Source organism: Mustela nigripes, chromosome X (genome assembly GCF_022355385.1).
Source record: "Mustela nigripes isolate SB6536 chromosome X, MUSNIG.SB6536, whole genome shotgun sequence".
Classification (NCBI taxonomy): domain Eukaryota; kingdom Metazoa; phylum Chordata; class Mammalia; order Carnivora; family Mustelidae; genus Mustela; species Mustela nigripes.
Genome location: NC_081575.1, coordinates 112,753,562 through 112,774,764, shown reverse-complemented (window position 1 = coordinate 112,774,764; position 21,203 = coordinate 112,753,562). Strand labels below are relative to the sequence as shown.

Sequence of the window (21,203 nt, the reverse complement as noted above, 5' to 3'; positions counted from 1 at the left end):
CTTCCTGGAAACTATTTCTGCTGATGTTCTCACAGCTCGCCTCTTCACTCCATTCAGGCTCCGATCAAATGTCAGGGCCCAAGAGAGGATGCCCCCAGCCGATCTGTCACATGGTCCATCTATCCTTTAGCCTCCTACCCTGACTTGTTTCTTCTTCCTCGATTCTTCCCAAAGGGACACTATGCCATGTAATTATTTTATTTTATTTTATTTTTGCCATGTAATTATTTGGTTATTCACTGTCTTCCACAAGAAAACGTAACCTTCCCGAAGGTTCCAACCCAGCACGGCATTAAAGATCTACCGAATGGGGGCGCCTAGGTGGCTCAGTGGGTTAAAGCCTCTGCCTTTGACTCAGGTCATGATCTCAGGGTCCTGGGATCGAGCCCCACATCGGGCTCTCTGCTTGGCGGGGAGCCTGCTTCCCCCACTCTCTCTGCCTGCCTCTCGGCCTACTTGTGATCTCTCTCTCTCTGTCCAATAAAAAAGTAAAATCTTTAAAAAAAAAAAAAAAAGAGCTACCGAATGAACACGTCATTGATGAAAACAGAGCAGCTTAGGGTGCTTAAGGTCACGCCATTCATAACAGCAGGGCAAGGACTTAAATTAACATTTGGTCTTTGAAAATAAAACCAGTTCTCCCTCCCATGCTGCCTCGCCATCTTGGTGGCAGCACATGTGTTGTGAGATCTGATGGGAGTTGCTAAAACAGCCAGGACTGGGGTGCCTGGGTGGTTCAGTCGGTTAAGCATCCGACTTCTGATTTTAGCTCGGGTCATGACCTCAGGGTCCTGAGATCGAACCCCGAGTCAGGCTCCATGCTGGGTGTGGAGCCGGCTTGAGATTGTCTCTCTCCTTCTGCCTCTGCCCCTCTCCCAGGTTCACTCTCTCTTAGAGACGAGAGAGAGAGAGAGAGAGAGAGAGAACACCAGCCAGGATGGCCAACTGCAAGGCCTGTAGGCGAACTGGCCACCTCTGGCAAAGAAAGGGTCCTTGTGCTGTTGTAGACAAAGCTGAAAACAGGCCTATGAGTCCTGGGTGAGGGGAAGAAGCAGATGGAGAGATGGGCAGCCACAGGTTCCTGAGAGGAGGTGCTCCCAGGATCCTTCCTTGGTGTGGACATGAAGAGTTCTACCCAACAATGTCTAACTACAGAAAAAAGAACAACCAACTTAATTAAGGCAATTTTCTTTTTATATTTTTTCTATTGCTCCCGTTTGCAAATGTCTCCCAAATCCACTCATTTTCCTTTCCCTAGAAGTAAAATATCTGACAGGAACATCAAGGTTCGAGAACAATCATATTCCTGAATCCAACTACTCAGGTGAGCTGAATCGTGGACTCCCTCAGAACCTTCCAGCTGCTTCTAGAACCCCAGGGCAAAGCCAGGAATGCCCTTTCTCCTCAAACCCGACTCAGGATTCAACCTTTTGGGGAATCTCTTCAGACAAACTACCACTGGCTCCTCATGTAATCATCAGGCTAAGAGCACCTACGTCTCTTAAAACTGTGGTCAAGGTGTTCGCGTCCGTTTTGTTATGGTTCCTGTGCTATACTGAAGGGACCGCAAGGGAATGTTCTACCAACTTCTATGATTACAAGAATTTTCCACACGCAAAAGTGTAGTGTCTGTAGCCAGGGGGAGAACCGTGGGTTGTTGGAAGGACTGTTGCTGAAGAGCGCCCTCTGCTGATCCCAACAGTGTGTGCTCGCTGATCTTGTTCTATCAGACCTGCCCCCAACAGGGCTGGGCCTCCCTAACTGAGCCGCTGATAGCCAAGCCTGTCTTCTAGCCCGGGCATGGGGACTCTGCTTCAAGACCGCGTGCAGGTGGCAGGTGGCCATCTGGACATCAAGGGACCAGCTCTGTCGTGGAGCAGAGGGAAGGTTTTCTGCCCCCATGCTCTCTCATTAAAAGCTGTCAAGGCAGACCCCAAAGAATGAAGGTTTGGGGCTCACAGGGCGCTTACCGAGATAGGTTTTAGGGATTTCCCTCTTGTTTAAATATTTTGTTAAGATTTCATTACAATATTTAATTTAATTAAGCAGCTGACATTTTTAGATGGGAATATAAGAATATTCTTATTCTCTGATTCAATTCACTGTAAGGATTTAATTTGTCAAATTTCTGGCCAGTGTGTTTATTGTACTTGACATTACTGGGCCACACTTCTCGGGTTTTCGACCTCAAGGAGCAATAAAAACAACAATAAAAGACAAAACCCTCCAAGAAAACAAAGAAAAAGAAGCAATAAGAACATTTTATAATAAGGGGGTGTGATAGAAGGATGTCAATTTTTATCTTTTGCCTTTTTTTAATAAACTTTGGGGGGTAATTCTAAATGTCTCTTCTTTCCCCCTGTCTTTGCAGCTTAAACAGGGGGAAATGTCATCACAAACTCATAAACAGGAAGTCAGAAATCACCCAAAAGAAGCACAAGGATCATCCTTCCCGGCCTTCGGGGAGCCACCACTCTAGCAGGGGAAACACTAAAATATGCAGATAAGAGAATCTGATACTAAAATGAAGTATGGTGGGGGTAGGGCAGCGACTCCTGATCTCAAGGCTCTAAGTTCAAGCCCCACGTTGAGTACAGAGGTTACTTAAAAATAAACTCTTTTTAAAAAGAAAAAGATGTACAATTAGTCCCTGTGGAAACACCGAGAAAAAGACTAACTCTGAGGAGAGCAAGAATCTGAAGGAAAGGGGGAGCCATTCATGGAGGAGGCAACCCCCCCAGCTGGTCCTCAAGAGACTTCGCTACTGGGGAAAAGCCGGGGAGGGTCGGGCAAAAACCGTACAGAGGTGGCAAAGAATCTGTATGTTGTAATAAAAGGCCAGAAACAATTAAAGCACGGCTTTGTTAGCTACGCTGTTATTGCCAGATCACCAATGGTCTTGCGGCCACAAGAAGCGAAATGACTCCTTAAACAACGCGGGCGGTTGAGCCGGCCTCATCCGTTCCCTCCCTAAAGTTCAGAGAAGAGCATTACTTTGCACTTACAGGCAGGACATTTGGATCCCTGGACCACAAAAGCACTGGGTCCCACAGTAAGTAACAGAGATACTCTGAGGTGTTCACAGCCGGGGATCCCTGTCCCAGGCGCAATCTTGTTTCTAATGGTATTAACTTGACAATGTTTTGAGATAGTCACCATTTCTGAGCCTCTGTTTCCTCTCCTGTAAAACGGGGGGTGGCTCACAATTCCTACTTTTCAGGACTGTTGTGAAGCTTGGAGGTAACATATGGAGGCCATGTGGCAGCTCATAGTGCATGGCAAATTTCCTTTGGGTTTGGTCCTAGATGGTCGGGCATTTCATTTTAAGAGAGTCTACTGATGGAGAACTCGGAAGCAGCTTTGTTAATAGGGTTGAAGACTTATAAGGATTTTTAAGATTTATTTATTTTAGGGAAGAGGGGCAGAGAGAGAGGGAGTTATAAGCAGACTCTGAGAGCAGGAGCTGCACTGAGAGCAGAGCCTGACGTGGGGCTCGATCTCACGACGTTGAGCCGAAACCAGGAGTCGGACACTTAGCCAACTGCGCCCCCCAACGCCCACTGCAAGGAGCTTTTCATCACGTAAAGATCTATGTTCATTTACTCTGGACTTAATTTCAGTCTCACTTCAAAAGCGTTATTGGGTGACATAAAAGGATGTTTAATGACTGGTTTACGGTCGTTGCTATGACCCTCTTCCAAAGTGTCAACAGTCTCTCAGACTTGAATGGTTTATGTTTGTAACTATAACAGGGTAGGGGCGGGCAAGATGGGGAAGCCCGCTGGGCATTTGTTTGGATTACTTCTGAAGACTATTTCAGTGAAGTGCTACTTTCCCGTGTGTGACCTGGACCGGGGGGGGGGGGTGGGATTCTCCCCTGCGGGAACAGGCCTCTGCGCGACAGGACGTTTGGCGGCATTCCTGGCCTCTCCTCACTAGATGGCAGTAGCTTCCCTCTAACTGGTATAACCAGCTACATCTCCAGAAATTCCCACATTGGCCTCATGGAGGCAAAGTCACCCCTGGTTCAGAACCACTGAGGCAGACAGTCTCTGGTCCTGACTTTCAGACTTAAGATGGCACTAATTTAGAACGACAGCGTTGGGGGTGCCTGGGTGCCTCAGTGGGTTAAAGCCTCTGCCTTTGGCTCAGGTCATGATCTCAGGGTCCTGGGATCCAGCCCCGCATCGGGCTTTCTGCTTGGCAGGGAGCCTGCTGCCTCCTCTCTCTCTGCCTGCTTCTCTGCCTACTTGTGATCTCTGTCAAATAAATAAATAAAATCTAAAAAAAGAAAAAGAAACAACAGCACTAACTGGGGAGTGTCGGGATAGAAAACATTGGCCCATCGTTCGTAACTGGAGGTCAAACTCTACTGTGGAAGGCCCTCCCCAGTGAAGACCCAACCTACAGCTCTACATCCTACACATCCAATTTTTTTTAAATGTATCCCGCAGAGCTTTTGTTTTATTTATTTATTTTTAAAGTAAGCTCCATCTAGGCCCAACGTGGGGCTTGAACTCACACAACCCTGAGATTATGAGTCACGTGCTCTACTGAGCAAGCCAGGCGCACCCCGCTACGCACATCGAATTTTTAAGTCTAACTACTTACTCACCATTTCTAGGATATTCCCACGCCGTGCCCTCTACCTTTTCCTCCACCAGAGTTTCCTCTCCTCGTAGCTAACTTAATCCTTAAGGCTGAACTAAATGAAACTCTCCCAGACCTTTCTGTGAGAAATGCTAGCTTCTCCCTCAGAATGTGAAACTTCATCAACGGGACCTCTCTTGCTCCTCCTCAGCTGTTTTCTGACGGTCTTGCCAACTAGTAGTCCTCTGCTCCCCTGTAGACTCGCCTTCACATGCGCATGCAAGCGCACACACACAATTTTAATGTCCTTATGGCCGGGGAAGAGTTCGAGGAGAAAGTTACACTTTCTAACTTGAGGCGCTCCTTTATATTTCACGGGACCCTCTAATGGCACACGAATGTCTCCTAAAGGAAGGTGCCCCTCCCCATTACACACTGGCCTACGCTATTAGCTTAATTGGTGGACTGGTTGATTTGACATGGAGCGGGCAGACCCAAGTTGGACGCCTCGGCAGGGCCAGTGGGCACCAGGAACTTCAACAGGCACCTAAGCACTGTTGATCTTCAAATATTGTGTGTGAAGAGGGAATTCTGAAAGTAGCATTATTTAAATAACCAATACACATGGCTCAAAACTGCAAAGGCACCACAAGAAAAAGAGGGTTAGAGTGAAACTGAACTCTTTCCCTCCATCACTCAGTAACCTTCTCTAGAAGGCACAGGACCAGCTTCCTGGGTGTCCTCTCAGAGATAACTTAGGCATACCCAAGAATCAAGGTCTAAGTGGCGATACCCCAAATGTCCATCGACACAGGACCGAATAAACAAAATGTGGCAGAGCCATACGATGGATAATTATTCAGCCATAAAAAGGAATTAAGTTCTGACACATGTTACAACGTGGAGGAACCTTGAAAACGTGGAGGAAAGGAACATTTCCTTTCCTTCTGGAAAGGAAACCAGACACAAGACGCCACATAGCATATGATTCCTTTTGTACGAAATGTTTGGAATAGGCAAACCCATGGAGATAGAGAGAGCATGGCTGCCAGAGGCTGGGGGAAGTGGAGATGGGGAGGGGCTCTCCGTGAGTATCGGCTTTCTTTTGGGGTTCATGAAAATGTTCAGGGACCAGTGGTGACAGTTGCCCAATATCGTGAAAATACTAAAAACTGCTAAATATTTTCAAAAAGCCTTGTGACTATGTATCCGTATCTGTCATTAAGTGTTTTTTCTCTAAGCGCCATCTTTTGGACTCGTAACATGAATTTTGGAATTTTATTTTCTTTGCATTAATGTAGTACGTAGAAGTAATCACTTGTTAAAACAGCTCGGCTTTTTTAAAATAAAAACGGTTTTTTAAAAAACCGTTTTTTTTTAAATAAAGGTGGGGGCCCCTGGGTGGCACAGTTAGTCGGTCGAGCATCTGACTCTTGATTTTGGCTCAGGTCATAATCTCAGGATCGTGAGATGGAGCCCCGTGTCAGGCTCTGTGTTCAGCTCAAGAATCTGCCTGAGACTCTCTCTTCCCTCTCCCTTTCCCCCACACCCCCAAGCACACTCGTGAATGCACCCTCTCTCTCAAATAAATAAATCTTTAAAATTAAAAATTTTCAAAGAATAAAGGTATAGTTTTTTGTTTTTTATATAAATCCTACACTATGCCACAATAATTCTGGCACGTTCCAACTACCATGAAGATTATTCTGTATTAGAACATATCAAGCTGTGGCATTCTTCTTAATGGCTGTGGAGTGTATCGTGTATGTCATTTTATGGACTCGTGTGTTTAAACCGTGAGTTCTCACCTGGGGGCCATCGGGTAGCCTGCCCACCCCAAAGCAAGCAGTAGGCAGTATCTGGAAATATTTTTTGTTATCACCACTGGAAGTGGGGGGAGCTACTGGGATCGAGTGAGTACAGCCCAGGGAGGCTGCTCCAACGTACAGGACAGCCTCACAGCATAGTTAGCCTCTCAAAACGTTACTAGCGCCCAGGCTGAGAAGCCTTGATTTAAACAGCCCATGATTAAGGAAAATAGAAATTGTTTACAATATTTGCTTTTATAAATGATGTCCAATATGCCATCTTCCAGATACGGAACTTCCTTATATGTAATTTCCAAGAATATAACGATTCCCCTATTATTTTGGATACTTGGTTGCCCTTTGTCCCAACTTTTTAAAATTGGAATAAACATTTGTACAGCAAGCCTTTGTTCGTACTTTGATCTTTTTTCCAGAAAATTATTTAGATTTCTAGAAGTAGGCTACTGGGTTAAAGGGGAGTAACCTTTCCCTCTGAGATATAGGGGCTCCCACTGCTCCCATGAAGGGGGTATTTCCCCCATTCTCTCTGGTTATTGCTTTCATGCAGGGAAGTGGCTGACTTTTGCAGAATGATTTTCTATCCAGCCACTTACTGAGAGGTTTTGGCTGATACTCTTGGATTTTCCTTCCTTCCTCTAACCTATTGAGCCCCAACCCCAAATCATGCCAAACACAGACAGAAGCTAAGATCTACATGCATACACTGTAAGCACCACCCAAAGCTGGATGTGGCCACTGTGGGATTTGCTTTTATTACCATATTTCCTAAAAAATAAACAATCTTTCCTCCTCCTCTCCGACAGCCTGGACTCTTATGAGTAGCTTCGAAGCTTCCAGAGCCGTATTAAATCATAATGGTGCTGGGAGACATTCTTGTGTTCTTTCTTTTCCTCAAATGAACAGGGTTATATCCAATAGCTTGGTGTTAGACACAACACGGGAAGTCCACTGAAAAGTTATCACGATATTGCGAAGGTACCCTTCTTTCCCAGTTTTCCTAGAGTAAGCTTTTGTCTTTGCAAAAGGGGTTTGGATTTTAATCAAGCATTTTGCCCATCCCCTCCACAGCTTGACTTCGACATTTTGGGGGAGTAACCAGCAAGCTAGAAACTACAGGCTGTGTGGGAGATGAGAGGTCTGAATGCAGTCGTAAGCTTGAGGTGTGAATCACCAGCACCCTTCCCTTCCTCCCCAGGTATCATCCAGCCTTTGCATGCAAATGCGGCTGGCTGCCATCTGGCAAATCAGAGTAGGACTTTTCCAATGGTCACACCCTTGCCAACAGGACCCGTCTGTTCCCCGGAGCACAAGTCAAAAAGCCTGCTGAGGCTTGCAGGGAAAAACGTGAAAACACACCTTCGAAGCCCAGCTAAGAACGTAAGCGACGAAGTCATCCTTAAGTGTCCCTGAATTATGAGGGTGTCGTGAATGTCCCTATGTGGGAGTAACTGATCACGCTGCTTCCGCAGGACTGAGGGGTTCCCTTGGAGCATGGGACCTTCAGTGCTGGAATCAGAAGAGACCCAAGGCTGTAACTTAAAGGATGATTGTGAAAGACACAAAATGCCTTTCTTCTCAGAACAGATGAAAAGTTCATCAACGGGGCACCGAACTTCAAGTGCTAAACTTGGGCAGGGCATGGGTGTTTCAGATCATTCTGTTTTGGATTGTTCATAGCTGCCCTAAGCAAATCAAGATATGAAGACTGACCGGAAATGGGTAACTACAGAATTATTCCACACTTTACCACTCAGGCCTTTTGGAAACAGGGCTCCCCAGAGCCCTAACTGCCCGCAGGAAATACTAAACACATTTTTCCCCTTGGTCTTGTGACCTTCGGCTATGCCTCCTTTTCCAGCACATTCCTTCTTCCTCCATTGTCGGGTAAGTTTTTAACAGAAAAGATGTAGTTATCCAAAGCATGAAGTTAAAAAAAAGGATTACCTGCTAACTCCATAAAATCAGGTCTTCGCTCTTACAGAATTATAGTATTTCTGGTTTCAAAGATCATCTAGATGGGCGCTTCTCCAATCCTACTGCGTGTATCAATCGCTTGAGGATGCTGATGAAATGCAGATTATGTGTCCACAGAGCAGAGGGGGAGTCCGAGGTCCCAGTTTCACAGTTCACACTCGAGGTAATAAGAATTTTGTAGAAGAATATTCTCGTTTCTTTGATCACATATCACTATTTGAAAAAAATGTGAGCAGGCACTCATAATGTAGATGTCTATTTATATTTTATATTCACAGCAGAATTGCACTTTTATTTAAAAAAATTAATGTCTGTCAGCACAACATTGACTTATGTAAGCACCAAGCCTATTTGGAGGACCATGGATCCTGAAAATGCACCCATTATGTTAATATTCGGTGAATCCTTGTTATTTCTCCAGGCATAAGAAAATCACTGATTCAAGAAGCCTATTCTATATTTTACATATATATATATATATATATATATATATATATATATATATTCTATATTATTAGAAAGTTCTTGGGGTACTGGGTGACTCAGTCAGCTAAGCATCTGCCTTCAGCTCAGGTCATGTTCCCGGGATCCTGGGCTCAGCGGGAAGCCTGCTTCTCCCTCTCCCACTCCCCCTGCTTGTGTTCCCTCTCTCACTGTCTCTATCAAATAAATAATTAAAATAAAATAAACAAATTAAAACTATGATGATGCATTCTTTTTCACTTATCAAGTGGCAAAGATAAAGAAAAGTTGGACAAATATACGGTGTTGGTGATGCTGAGGAAAGACAGGCGCCCTCCTACACTGCTGTGGTAATGTCGATGGGTACAACCTTCACAGCAGGGACCTAATGAAGCCATTAAAGATGAGTTTTTTGAATTCTGGGGAAATGCTAATGGTATAATGTTAAATGGAAAACAAAAAGGCAGAAAGCATACAGCATGACACCAGAAAAAAAAGTACTGAAAGTAAATTTATCAAAACAATAATGACACCTGTTTCTGAGCAGCAGGACAACATAAGTGATTCTAGCTCTGTGGTTGTTTTCTTTTTTTTAGATTTTATTTATTCCTTTGAGAGAGCATGAGAGAGAGAGAGAACATGAGTGAGGGGCGAGGGGCAGAGGGAGAAGCAGGCTCCCCACTGAGCAGGGAGCCCAAAGTGGGGCTCCATCCTAGGACCCTGAAATCATGACCTGAGCCAAAGGCAGAGGCTTAACCCACTGAGCCACCCAGGTGCCCCCAGCTCTGTTCTTTACGCTAATCAGCCTTTCAAACTTTATACAAAGCCTGTAGAAAATGAGTCAGGAGGAGTTGATGAGAGCCTATAAGTGCTCCTGGTTTTGAACTGCGTATTTTAACATTCACCTTAAGAGACAGAGGAGCCCTTGGCTAACCCACACGCCTGGGAAAAACATATACAGTTGATTCTGGTTATTCCCAGTCGTTATGTTCTCTAAAGTTGCCACAATCATCAGATTCGTGAACACCGAACCAACCAATACTCTTGGGAAAAATACAGGGTCTGGTCCCTTGGTCTTGGGAAAAATACAGGGTCTGGTTACTTGGAGCCTCCAACCACATTTTCATCAACCAATCATATATAACCTTGTTTTATGTGTGTTTCTGTTTAAAGATACCTCGTGTGTGTGTGTACACATATATACAGTTGATTCATTAACACTGAACTCAAAGCAAGCAGCCCTCTACCCTCAACTCTGAACAAAAGTATCTAACACACATCCTTGCTCCAAAAGGTACATCACAGCCTTCCTACTCTTCAAACGCTAGACAGCACTCCAGCACTATGCTTGTGGACTACTTTAAACAGCAAAATCACTCACAAAAAGCACAAGAATGTGAAGATGCGGTATTAAGTAGACCTCAAGGACACCTGTTTACAGTCGGCGAGCTGAACCGAGAAGGTAGCGGGCCTCAGCCAGGACCACGCACACTGGCCCGCTCTGCGCTCACCCATAACAGACAGCACCAACACCACAGGTACAGCGTCGGGGGTTACAAATAAATTTTAGTAAGTAGATGAATTCACGAACATAGACTCCACAGATAATGAGTATTGACTGCAATTATAACTTCGGTTTTAAGGAAAATTCTTACTCAAAAGTCAAGGGCCAAACAGCAGTAGGCTACAGCTGAACTCCTTCACAATTTAAAGTTGAGCACCTTATGATTTATAAATTACGCTTTCTAGAGGCAATTAAGTTTCCTTTCCATAATGCAAAAGAAAGCAATGTGTGCCATCATTCGTTTGGTTTAATGTACTCATTGTCCTTAGCAAAAATGTTCTTATCCAATTAAATTCAGCCCATAGTCACCAAGTATCTCCACCCGCAGAACATGGAGAGGTGTGGGATTATCTGAGCTGAAGCAATTTTCAGTCCTCCTGACCACGGGAGGGGAGGTTGAGGCCATTCCTCAACCCAATACACGACAGACAGAATATAATCGAGGCTACCGTAGACATCTATTGTGCATGAGATGGGTAAACATAGAAAGCTATGGGGACCCAATGAAGGAGAAAGTGCACCCTCTTGAGACTGTCTTATGAAACGTGATGGAGACAGTGACATCTGAAAAGAGCTTGAGGGACGAGTACAGTGGTAACTGGAGCTGTGGGAGGAGGCGGTGACGATGTCCTGAAACCAGAAGCAAAGGAGCATGATGGGGAGATGTGTTCTGGAAACTGAGTCAGAATCCAGCATGGGTGTAGGGTAAGTGTAAGGCAAGACACAATGCCCCCCAAAAGCTAACAAAGAAGAGAACTTGAAGGCCAATGACTAAGTAAGGAAGGGAGATCGGTCCAACTACCTTGATCCTTTGCATTATTTCCAGAAGCTTCTTGGTTTACTCAGTCTTTACAATGCAGTGGTTAACTCTTGACTCTTGACCAGTCCATCTTTCACCTCCTTAACCAGACTGGGAACTGGAAGCAAGCAGGGGCCAAGTCTTCTTCTTCCTTAGCCTCCATCCCTCCCCAACACACAAACACACACCCAACCTACAAAAGGTTGCCTGACACCAATACCTTCATGCACTAGCCCTTAGTAAATATTTACTCCTTCAATAATTGGCTTGACAAACACACTGAGCCCTGGTCTGTTTCCTAATACAGGTTCTCCCCACGGAGCAGATGGCTACATTTTCTCGTTAACTGTCCCCACGTTTTCTCAGAATATAGGTGTATACGGAGAATGAGACTCTTAAAGTGCCACAGTATTGCATTATACATTTTTGTCTCCTTATCTAAAACTGAAAATAAGTGTTCACCCCATCTCTACAAATATCACAGTTAAATTTGTAAATGTATTGGTATGACCGTAAAAATCCTAGTTTTTAGGCTATGTTCTATTTCAGCCTTTGATTCTATAATTCCTTTTAGACGTAAATACTAATAGTGTTCTTGGATAGTCTTTGGAGTATAAATATTATGAGATTAAACATTTCTGAATATTCCTTTTCTTAAAAAGATTTTATTCATTTATTTGACAGAGAGAGAGATCACAAGTAGGCAGAGAGGCAGGCAGAGAGAGGGGGAAGCAGGCTTCCCACCGAGCGGAGAGCCTGATGCAGGGCTCAATCCCAGGACCCTGAGATCATGACCTGAGCCGAAGGCAGAGGCTTAACCCACTGAGCCACCCAGGTGCTCCACATTTCTGAATATTCTTGAATAAAAACTAGTTCTTTACATAAAATTATTTAAATCACATCTTAAATTGTTTCTTCTTTCACAAATTATTTTAATTATATAAATATTTTAAGAAGCCCATTCTTTTTTTTTTTTTATTTTTTTGGGGGGGGATAGGGGAGGGACAGAGGGAGAGAGAGAAAGAGAATTCCAACTGGACTTCATGCCCAGCGTGTGAGCCCCACACGGGGCTTGATCCCACAACCCCGAGATCATGACCTAAGCCAAAATCAAGAGGTCAACACCCTAAAGACAGAGCCACCCAGGTGCCCCAGAAACCAATTCTCGTTCTTTATTAACTGCTCAAATAAAAATGTCCCCAGTTGCACAAATTCAAAGAATATTAAAAACAGTAAATATTTAAATTTGAATATACTTCATGTAAAGTATGTGGCTTGCCATAGTAGCTAGTCTATAGCTAAGAACTCATAAATTAATTTAACTATTATTCATGGTTTCTAACTTTGAGTTTTCTATTAGAAATGATTACTATGGGCACCTGGCTGGCTCAATCAGAAGACGATGCGACTCCTGATCTCAGGGTCATGAGTTTGAGCCCCACGTTGGGTGTAGAGTTTACTTAAGTCAGCAAACATTTAAAACAAGAAGTGACTATTAGATTTTGGGGTGCCTAGGCAGCACAGTTGGTTGAGCATCTAACTCTTGGCTTTGACTTGGGTTGTGATCTCACGGTCATGAGATGGAGCCCCGAGACAGCTTTATACTCAGCTCAGAGTCTGGTTAAGATTTTCTATCCCTCTCCCTTGGCCCCTCTTCCCCATGTGTGCACGCGCTCTTTCTCTCTCAAATAAATAAATCTTCAAAAAAAAGGAAATGATTACTAGATTTAATAACAGAGGGAAATTCAAAAATACTCATGTTTGGAGTCCAATTATTTTACTTACTGTCTCAAAACCTCGATGTGGGTGATCAGGAAATCCGCCTGGTCTACCTCCTTTAAATTCATCAAACAGTAAAAATGGATCCAGATCTTTTAACTGAAATAAAAATTAAATTCAGCAGATTAGATATGCCTTTTAAACCACACTAGTCGGGGATATATTCATGGATAGATCTAGCAAAACTCACCAAAAATGACATAGCTAATGATAAACTTTTGCAATGACAGTTATTTTCAGGCAAGAACACACACACACACACACACACACACACACACACACACACAGATTGACTAAGTTAAAGAGCTGATTTTATAAGAATTACAAAGAGAGGAAAAACATTTCATGATCATCTAAGATCTAAAGGGTTAGCACAAACAAGGTACTGTCTTTCCTAAACAGATGCAAAAAAAAAAAAAAAAAAAAAAAAACCCCACCAGTGACTGCATTATCATAAATGCTCTGGAGGAGGACAATTTAACACATATGTTAGACTACTCTCTCCAGGCAAAGATACACATGAAATTATGATGGGAGATGGGCTGAGGATAGGGGCCAAATCTCAAAGGAGTTGGGGTTTTATCCTGAAGGTGACGGGTTTTAATCGTGTTAAGATCAGATTTAGAAAGATCCCTCTAGCATTCAAGTGGAAGATGGCTAAGAGAAGGAAGAGACAGGAGACAAATATTCAGAAGGCACTTTCACTAGTCCAGGCAAAAACAAAGGTCCACTCAGGCAACAGCAGTAGAGATGGAGAATGAAAAACAGAGGAGCACTGGATGCCCCGCCCCCAGGTTTCTAGGGATGGTGCCTGGGAAGATGGGAGAGGCATCCAGATGCCCAGGGAATCTAACAGAAGAAGCAGCCCTGAAATAGTTATTTTAGGTAGTCATTTTAGGTCACGCTGACTCTGAGATATCTACGTAAACGTTATCTATCAAAATAAAACTATGGATCATCAGTGTCCGGTATGTTGTACAAAAGTTCAAGAGAGGCAGAAACAGATCAGGCAGTCGTCAGCATATCTTGACAGCTATCTTGGTTATTCCTGGCCATTTGTTATTCTACAAAAGTTTTTATTAAACTTAAAAGCTTAGGGAAATAGAAATGTTGTATTTCTGATTGGAATCTCTTTGAGTCTATGGACCAAGTGGGAAAGATTGACCTTTTTTTTTTTTTTTTTTTTTTTTTTTTGGAGAGAGAGAGAGCGAGAGCACGCACATGTATGAACACAGGGAGAAGGGCAGAGGGAGAGGGAGACACGATCTTAAGCAGGCTCAGCCATCCCACGACCCTGAGAACACGACCTGAGCTGAAATCAACAGTGGGATGCTTAAGCGACCAAGCCGCCCAGGTGTCCCTAGGGAAGGTTGATATTTATATAATACTGAGGTTTCCTATACATAAACATACTTATCTCCACCTATTTGGGGCTTTTAAAATGTCTTTCAATAGGGTTCGTAATTTTCTCCATAAAGACTTTGTATATATATATATTTAATTTTTGTAGCTAACATTTCTAATGACACTGTAAATACGATTTTTAAATCGTGTTTTTGAATAGTATGCTACTAAGGATTAAAAACGTAAATAGGAAAGTGATTTTTGAACATTGCTAAGTTCTTATTAATTTTAATAATCTATCCATACTTTGGGTTTTCTTTCTTTTCTTAATTTTTCTTAATTTTAATAATCTTAATTTTTCTTTCTTTTTTTTTTAAAGGTTTTATTTATTTACTTGACAGAGAGAAATCACAAGTAGATGGAGAGGCAGGCGGAGAGAGAGAGAGAGGGAAGCAGGTTCCCTGCTGAGCAGAGAGCCCGATGCGGGACTTGATCCCAGGACCCTGAGATCATGACCTGAGCCAAAGGCAGCAGCTTAACCCACGATAATCTTAATTTTTCTTAATTTTAATAATCTATCCATACTTTAGGTTTTCTTTCCAGACATTCAATTTATTTATTTGACAGAGAAAGATCACAAGTAGGCAGAGAGGCAGGCAGAGAGAGAGAGAAGGGGGAAGCAGGCCCCCCGCTGAGCAGAGAGGCCGATGCGGGGCTCGATCCCAGGACCGTGGGATCATGACCCAAGCTGAAGGCAGAGGCTTAACCCACTGAGCCACCCAGGCGCCCCACCAGTGTATTTATCAATAAGCTTTTGCCCAGGGGCACCTGGGTGGCTCACTTGTTAAGTGTCTGCCTTCGGCTCAGATCATAATCCCCGGGTTCTGGGATCAAGCTGCACACTGGGCTCCCTGCTCAGCCAGGAGTCTGCTTCTCCCCCCTTCCTCTGCCTGCTCGTGAGCTGTCTCTTTCTCTCTTAAATGAATAAACAAAAATCTTTTTTTTTTTTTTTAAATAAGCTTTTGCCCAGTAGTTCACAAATTCCTTTGGTTGCATTAAAGGTGTGGCAGGCTGCTTTTTTTCTGGATTTTGCTAGGCTTGGCTGGCCTCCACACGGCTTGTCATTCTTCATCCCAAGCTGAAACAGTGTCCACTATCTAGGACATGCTGTTCTCATAACCAAGGACAGGAGCAAATGGAAGCCAAGCCAACAGGGCACAATCACGTTAACACATCCCATTGGTGTCAGCATATGACATGGCCAAGCCCAGGGCAGGAGGGGGGCACTTAAACCCTGCCTATGGGACTCACAGCTAATGTACCTAAAACTGGGGGGAGTGTGTAATCCCACAGGGGGTGGGCAGTAAATATTTGGGAATAATATCCCAACCAACACCCGTCAGCAAATAACGGGTTTTTCCCCTTCGTTGTCCAGCCTTACACGTTCTGTTTCTTTCTCTTGTCTTTTTGCAAGCTAGCATATCTACAACAATGCCGAGAAGTGACAGTAATCGATGTCGTTGCTTCCTCCGATTTTATTCTGATTCACCACCACACAGGCTGTTCAATGCAGGTTTTCTGCAGATTCTCTTCATAAGAAGAAAGAATCCCCACTTCTTCTAGTTCACTAATTTTTTGAACATACACAGTTGTTGAATTTTATTGAACCCTTTTTTTTGTATTATTGAGATACTTTTCCTCTCCTGTAATCTCTTAATGTTGGTAAATTACGTAACTAGATTAACCAACCTCAAACCAAATTGCTACATTTCGGCAATCCAAACTTTGTGGCGATATATTATCTTTTTAATACATTGCTGTATCTGGGTGGTTAATATTTTATGATTCTTGCTAAAATGTGTATAAAAGCAACGTGATTATCCTTTCACTTGCTGTCCTTGTCCGGTCTTGACCGCAAGGCAATGCCATTTCATGAAGTGATGGGAAGACTCCCTTGAGCTTCCTTTCCCTGGACAGTCTGCACAGAACTGGAATTTTCTGTATCTTAAATATTAAATATTGGGTGAAATTTATCTGTAAAATCATCTGGAGCTGCCGCCTTTGTCACAGGCTTTTAAAATACTGACTCCAGGGGCGCCTGGGTGGCTCAGTGGGTTAAAGCGTCTGCCTTCGGCTCAGGTCATGATCCCAGCGTCCTGGGATCGAGCCCCGCATCGGGCTCTCTGCTCAGCGGGGAACCTGCTTCCCCCCTCTCTCTGCCTGCTGCTCTGCCTACTTGTGATCTCTCCTTCTGTCAAATAAATAATTAAAATATTTTTAAAAAATAAAATACTGACTCCATTGCACTAATGACTATGAAACTATTCAGACTTTCTTCTTTCTTTCTCATTGTTTTCAGACTTTAAGCCTTTCTCCAGCTTCCCAAGCTAATTACAGGTGAGCTAATTACATTTTTAAGTTGCGTGTTTATCTCCGGGAGTCTACTGGGTCATGCTGCTAGAAATTATTCTAGAGAGTACTAGACCCTCTCTTTGTCCCTGTCTCTGGTTTCAACTCTCTGATTTTCACGTTCCATGGGAAAACACACACACACACACACACACACCAGATAGTGTGCACACACATAAATTTAACAAGCTACCGCAAGTTTTTCACATAACCAAGTCTCAGTTCCTTCACTTTAAAATGTGGCCTGTCACCCATTAAAAAGCTGGGCCACTTTGCAGCCCATCCCAATCCTGTGTTTCATGCAGTGAAATACTAAAAGGTAACTGAAAAACAAACCCTTTATTGAATCCTCCCCCCAAACACCCAAGAGGGCGCTTCAACCTCAAAGTCCATTTCAAACCACCCTCACAGCTGCCCGGCAAGTCCCCAATAGTTCCGGCCCCTCTCACTCAGCTCCTCACCCCGCATGCCCTCTCAACTTTGCACCCCCGGGAGACAGCACACTCTTCTCCTCCTCCTCCCCTCTCGCCTCCTGAATGGACTCTCTCCCCCCCGCCAGCACTCAGCCCCTTCCAGGGAAAATCAGACCTAGACCTTTCCAGTCTTAACCCGTCACCCATAAATCCACTTCAGCTCAATGAAAGCCCGTGAATGGAACCAGGGCTGGGAGGAAGACAGCGAAAATGCTCCTCTCGTATTATGTATTTTTCCTCTCACTGGATAATATACAGCTTGAAGCACTGGAAACAATGAGTGCCTGGCAGCGGGGCCAATGCCTAGAGCGCTGTGGGTTTGAGACCAGTGGCCGGGGTGTGCACCGACCCGTCTCCGAGCCACACCGTCCCCACATGCAAAAGAAAGGCTTCAGATGGCTTTTTAAGGTGGCTTTTTAGTTCCACGCTATTAGGATTTTCTGATATTAAAATATGGGTAAAGAGGAGATGAATATGTATTGCTTCTTGGTACCAGTTTGTTGTCCGAGAGACAGGGGAAGGGGCTGAAGAGGTAGAAACGTCCAGTCACAAAATACGTAAGTCACGGGGACAGAGAGGACAGCCAGCGCTGTCTGCTGACAGGTGGTGGCCAGGCTTGGGCAGCGACTAGTTCGTAACGTACATAAATATCAAATCACACTGCGGGACACTTGAAGCTAAGACACCAGCCATTATGCTGCAGCAGAGGAGTAAAAATACCATCACACACACATACATGCAAAAGAAAAAACTGTGTAAAAAAAAAAAGTGGAAAGAGTTTCCCATGAGCAAGTATGTCCTGCTATGAACTGAATGGTGGAAAGCAGAGGTTCCTTCTTTCCAGGCCCCCCCTCATCACCAGCCGCCGCTCGCAGGACAAGGGTCATCACCTGGCAAGGACTGTTTGCTCAACACCGACTGCACACTCGAAACTTCTGGTCACCAATTCATGACACGGGGATGCGCAGAGGAAGAAAAGGCAGCACAAGCAAAAGTCTGCAGTAGCCGGGGGCAGGTCAAGAAGAGCCAGAAGGATGTAGTGTTTATGGCCAAGAGATGGGGCGTAATATGAGACACTCTTCCTCTAACAAGCAAGAGTACTACTGTACTCTTCCTCTAACAAGCATCAGACTACTGTACTAGACTGTGATTTGCCGGGCTGGGCATTAGGACTTATTAAGGTTCCTAACATTCTGGTGGCACCTGGGTGGCTCAGCCAGTTAGGCATCTGTCTACAGCTCAGGTCATGATCCCAGGGTCCGGGATGGAGCCCAGGGTCAGGTTCCCTGCTCAGTGGGGAGACTGCTTCTCCCCCTCTTTCTGCCCCTCCCCCTGCTTGAGTGCACTCTCTCTCTGTCAAATAAAGTCTTTTAAAGGAATAAATCAAGTTCCTAACATTCAGGAAACATTTAGCAAGTATTCAAGGGCACGTGAGGGGCATGCCTTGTGATCTGTAGGCAGGATTTGATTGATAGAACTCGGATTTTCTACATTTTGACTTGGTTGCCAACTCATCCACACCTTTCTCTCTCTACATATTAAACTGATGAGCTTCTCAAAGCTTTTGAACTAAAGGAGAAGATCCTTTCCTTCACACTGTTCCAAGTCCTTTAACTGCCAAATTCAGGTGGCAGCTTCAAAGCTATTTCCTTTGACATCCTGAGAAGGCCCATCAAGACCTGTGGCCACCACCCATCCAGTCTGTGACATTCCCTTAGGCTCCAGCTGCCTGGCATTTTATTTAAATCAGGAAACACCGGACCTAGCTACCAGGAACGTCCGTTTCTTGAAGACAGAGCCAACGTTATGCTTTTTTATGCTGCTCTGCTGCCTCTAAAATAATTCTGCGTGCACAGAAGGTACTAAAGACATCCCAAGTGGTTCTTGGGTCACATCCTAAGGCACCCTCGCAGTTGCATGTGGTCACATGACTGACTCTGGCTAGTGGGAGGTATGTAGAAATCGCTGGGTGAGCCTTTTAGGGAAGTCCTTCATATATCTATTTTTTAAAAAGATGGATAGTGGCACCTTGCTGTTTGCTCTCTCTGTCTTCCCTGCGCCCAATGGTTGCTATTGCCCCAACAGCTGTCTCAGACCATAAGGCGATGCACTAAGAAGGAACGAAAAATGATGAACTAAGATAGAATGAGCATGGGTCTCTGAAAAGCGGGGAGCCTTCAGGCTCACCCTAGACCTTGGGTTTTCAAAAGAGAAACACAAACCCTTACACAGGGACAGAGGGCAATAATGTCCTGGCAGTGGCCTGGGACCAGCTGAGATCCTGCCCTCCCAACAGCCAACAGCCAACAGCCAACACCACGCTCTCCTGTGTCAAGGCAACATGGGCGCAGCAGAAGGGAAAGACCCGTCGAAGACAGACTCCAGCAGCTGCGACTACCTCCTGGGCCTACTCAGCATCGAGGCAGGGGCCCGACTGTAAGGATGAAAAAGCACAGGGGTGCCTGGGTGGCTCAGTTGGCCGAGGGACTGCCTTCTGCTCAGGTCATGATCATGGAGTCCCAGGATTGAGTCCTGCATCGGGCTCCCTGCTCAGTGGGGAATCTGCTTCTTCCCCTGACTCTCCCCTCTTATGTTCACTTTCCCTCATTCTCTCTCTCAAATAAATAAATAAAAATAAAATCTTAAAAAGAAATCACTGAAAAGGCAGAAGGAAACTGGCAGCATGAAATCCAGACTGAGATCTAGATTCAGCCTTGAATGGACTTGAGCTCTGACTCCATGCCCCTCTACCATGATTCAGCACCCAGAGACCTCGATAATGGACAGCGCCATCTACACAGGCTGTATCACTAAGGACCAAGATTTCTCAAGGTTATTTGACGATATCAGGAGACTCATAATTTTTAAGTATGTAATGGGGTTATAGTTTAATTTCTTAAAGTTGCAATCTTTTAGAAACACAAACTGAAATATTTACAAGTAAAATGGAACGATTCACCTTTAAAATACTTTGAATGCAGGGGTGTTTGGGTGGCTCAGTGGGTTAAAGCCTCTGCCTTCAGCTCAGGTCATGATCTCAGGGTCCTGGGATCAAGTCCCGCATCGGGCTCTCTGCTCAGCAGGGAGCCTGCTTCCCTTCCTCTCTCTCTGCCTGCCTCTCCATCTACTTGTGATTTCTCTCTGTCAAATAAATAAAATCTTTAAAAATAATAATAATAAAATAAAATATTTTGAGTGCAGGAACAGATGGGGAGTATAGAGGAAACGAGAAAGTCTGGGAGTTGATCACTATGGAGATTGGGTACGTGGGGACTCATTACACTCTTTTCTCTATTCTTCTAGGTTTGCAATTCTTCATAATTAAAAAAAAAATGTCTGACATTGGCCCCAGGAAAATCATGTTCCACCAAGGGGTGTCCAAGTGGAAGGGGGAGCGGAGCCCAGAGGCGGGTACAAATGAGTCGTGGGTTTCCCTCCTGCTGGGAGCACAGCTGAGGGAGCCCAAACATCGCACTATGCAATCATCATCCACGTGCCAGCTTGGCAGCCTTGGCCCGCACAGAATCGTGATGAAAGCCAACCCCGCCCCATCTCTGCTTTATTGTTCATCACCAAAAGGCTCAGTGAAAGCTTTGTAAATACCTCTACTTCCTCATTTACGGCCATAGGGAACCGGTTGCTGAGGGCCACTCATACCACACACTGGTGTAAATTCTACACTAAAATAGCTTTGGGCTCCAAAGGGTCGGCGATGTTTCTTTAGAGACGAAGCCTTGGCACAAAAAGTTTCAAACGTACCGCCCCGAAACCACATCAGTGCTTCCCTTCTCTAAGGACTGGAGGGTGAGGGGGTCTGCCTTCTGCCACGCTAACAGTATGGTGACAACCTAAATGGTCAAAAGTAGGTCCATGACTAAGACAGTAACACTGTGCCGGACACGGGAACATGTCACAGTGACTTAAATGATGTTCGTGAAGGGGCCGCCTGGGTGGCTCAGTCGGTCAAGCATCAGACTCCT

At 44.6% G+C, this 21,203-nt stretch overlaps 1 protein-coding gene across 1 annotated transcript in view; it reads right to left on the bottom strand.

Moving 5' to 3' along the window:
* Positions 1 to 21,203, bottom strand: part of PIR (pirin) — a 112,777-nt gene that overhangs the window by 87,677 nt on the left and 3,897 nt on the right. The window contains exon 2 of the mRNA XM_059385630.1: positions 13,004 to 13,096. Within this exon, the coding sequence (XP_059241613.1) occupies positions 13,004 to 13,096 (93 nt within the window). The remainder of the gene's footprint in view (positions 1 to 13,003; positions 13,097 to 21,203) is intronic.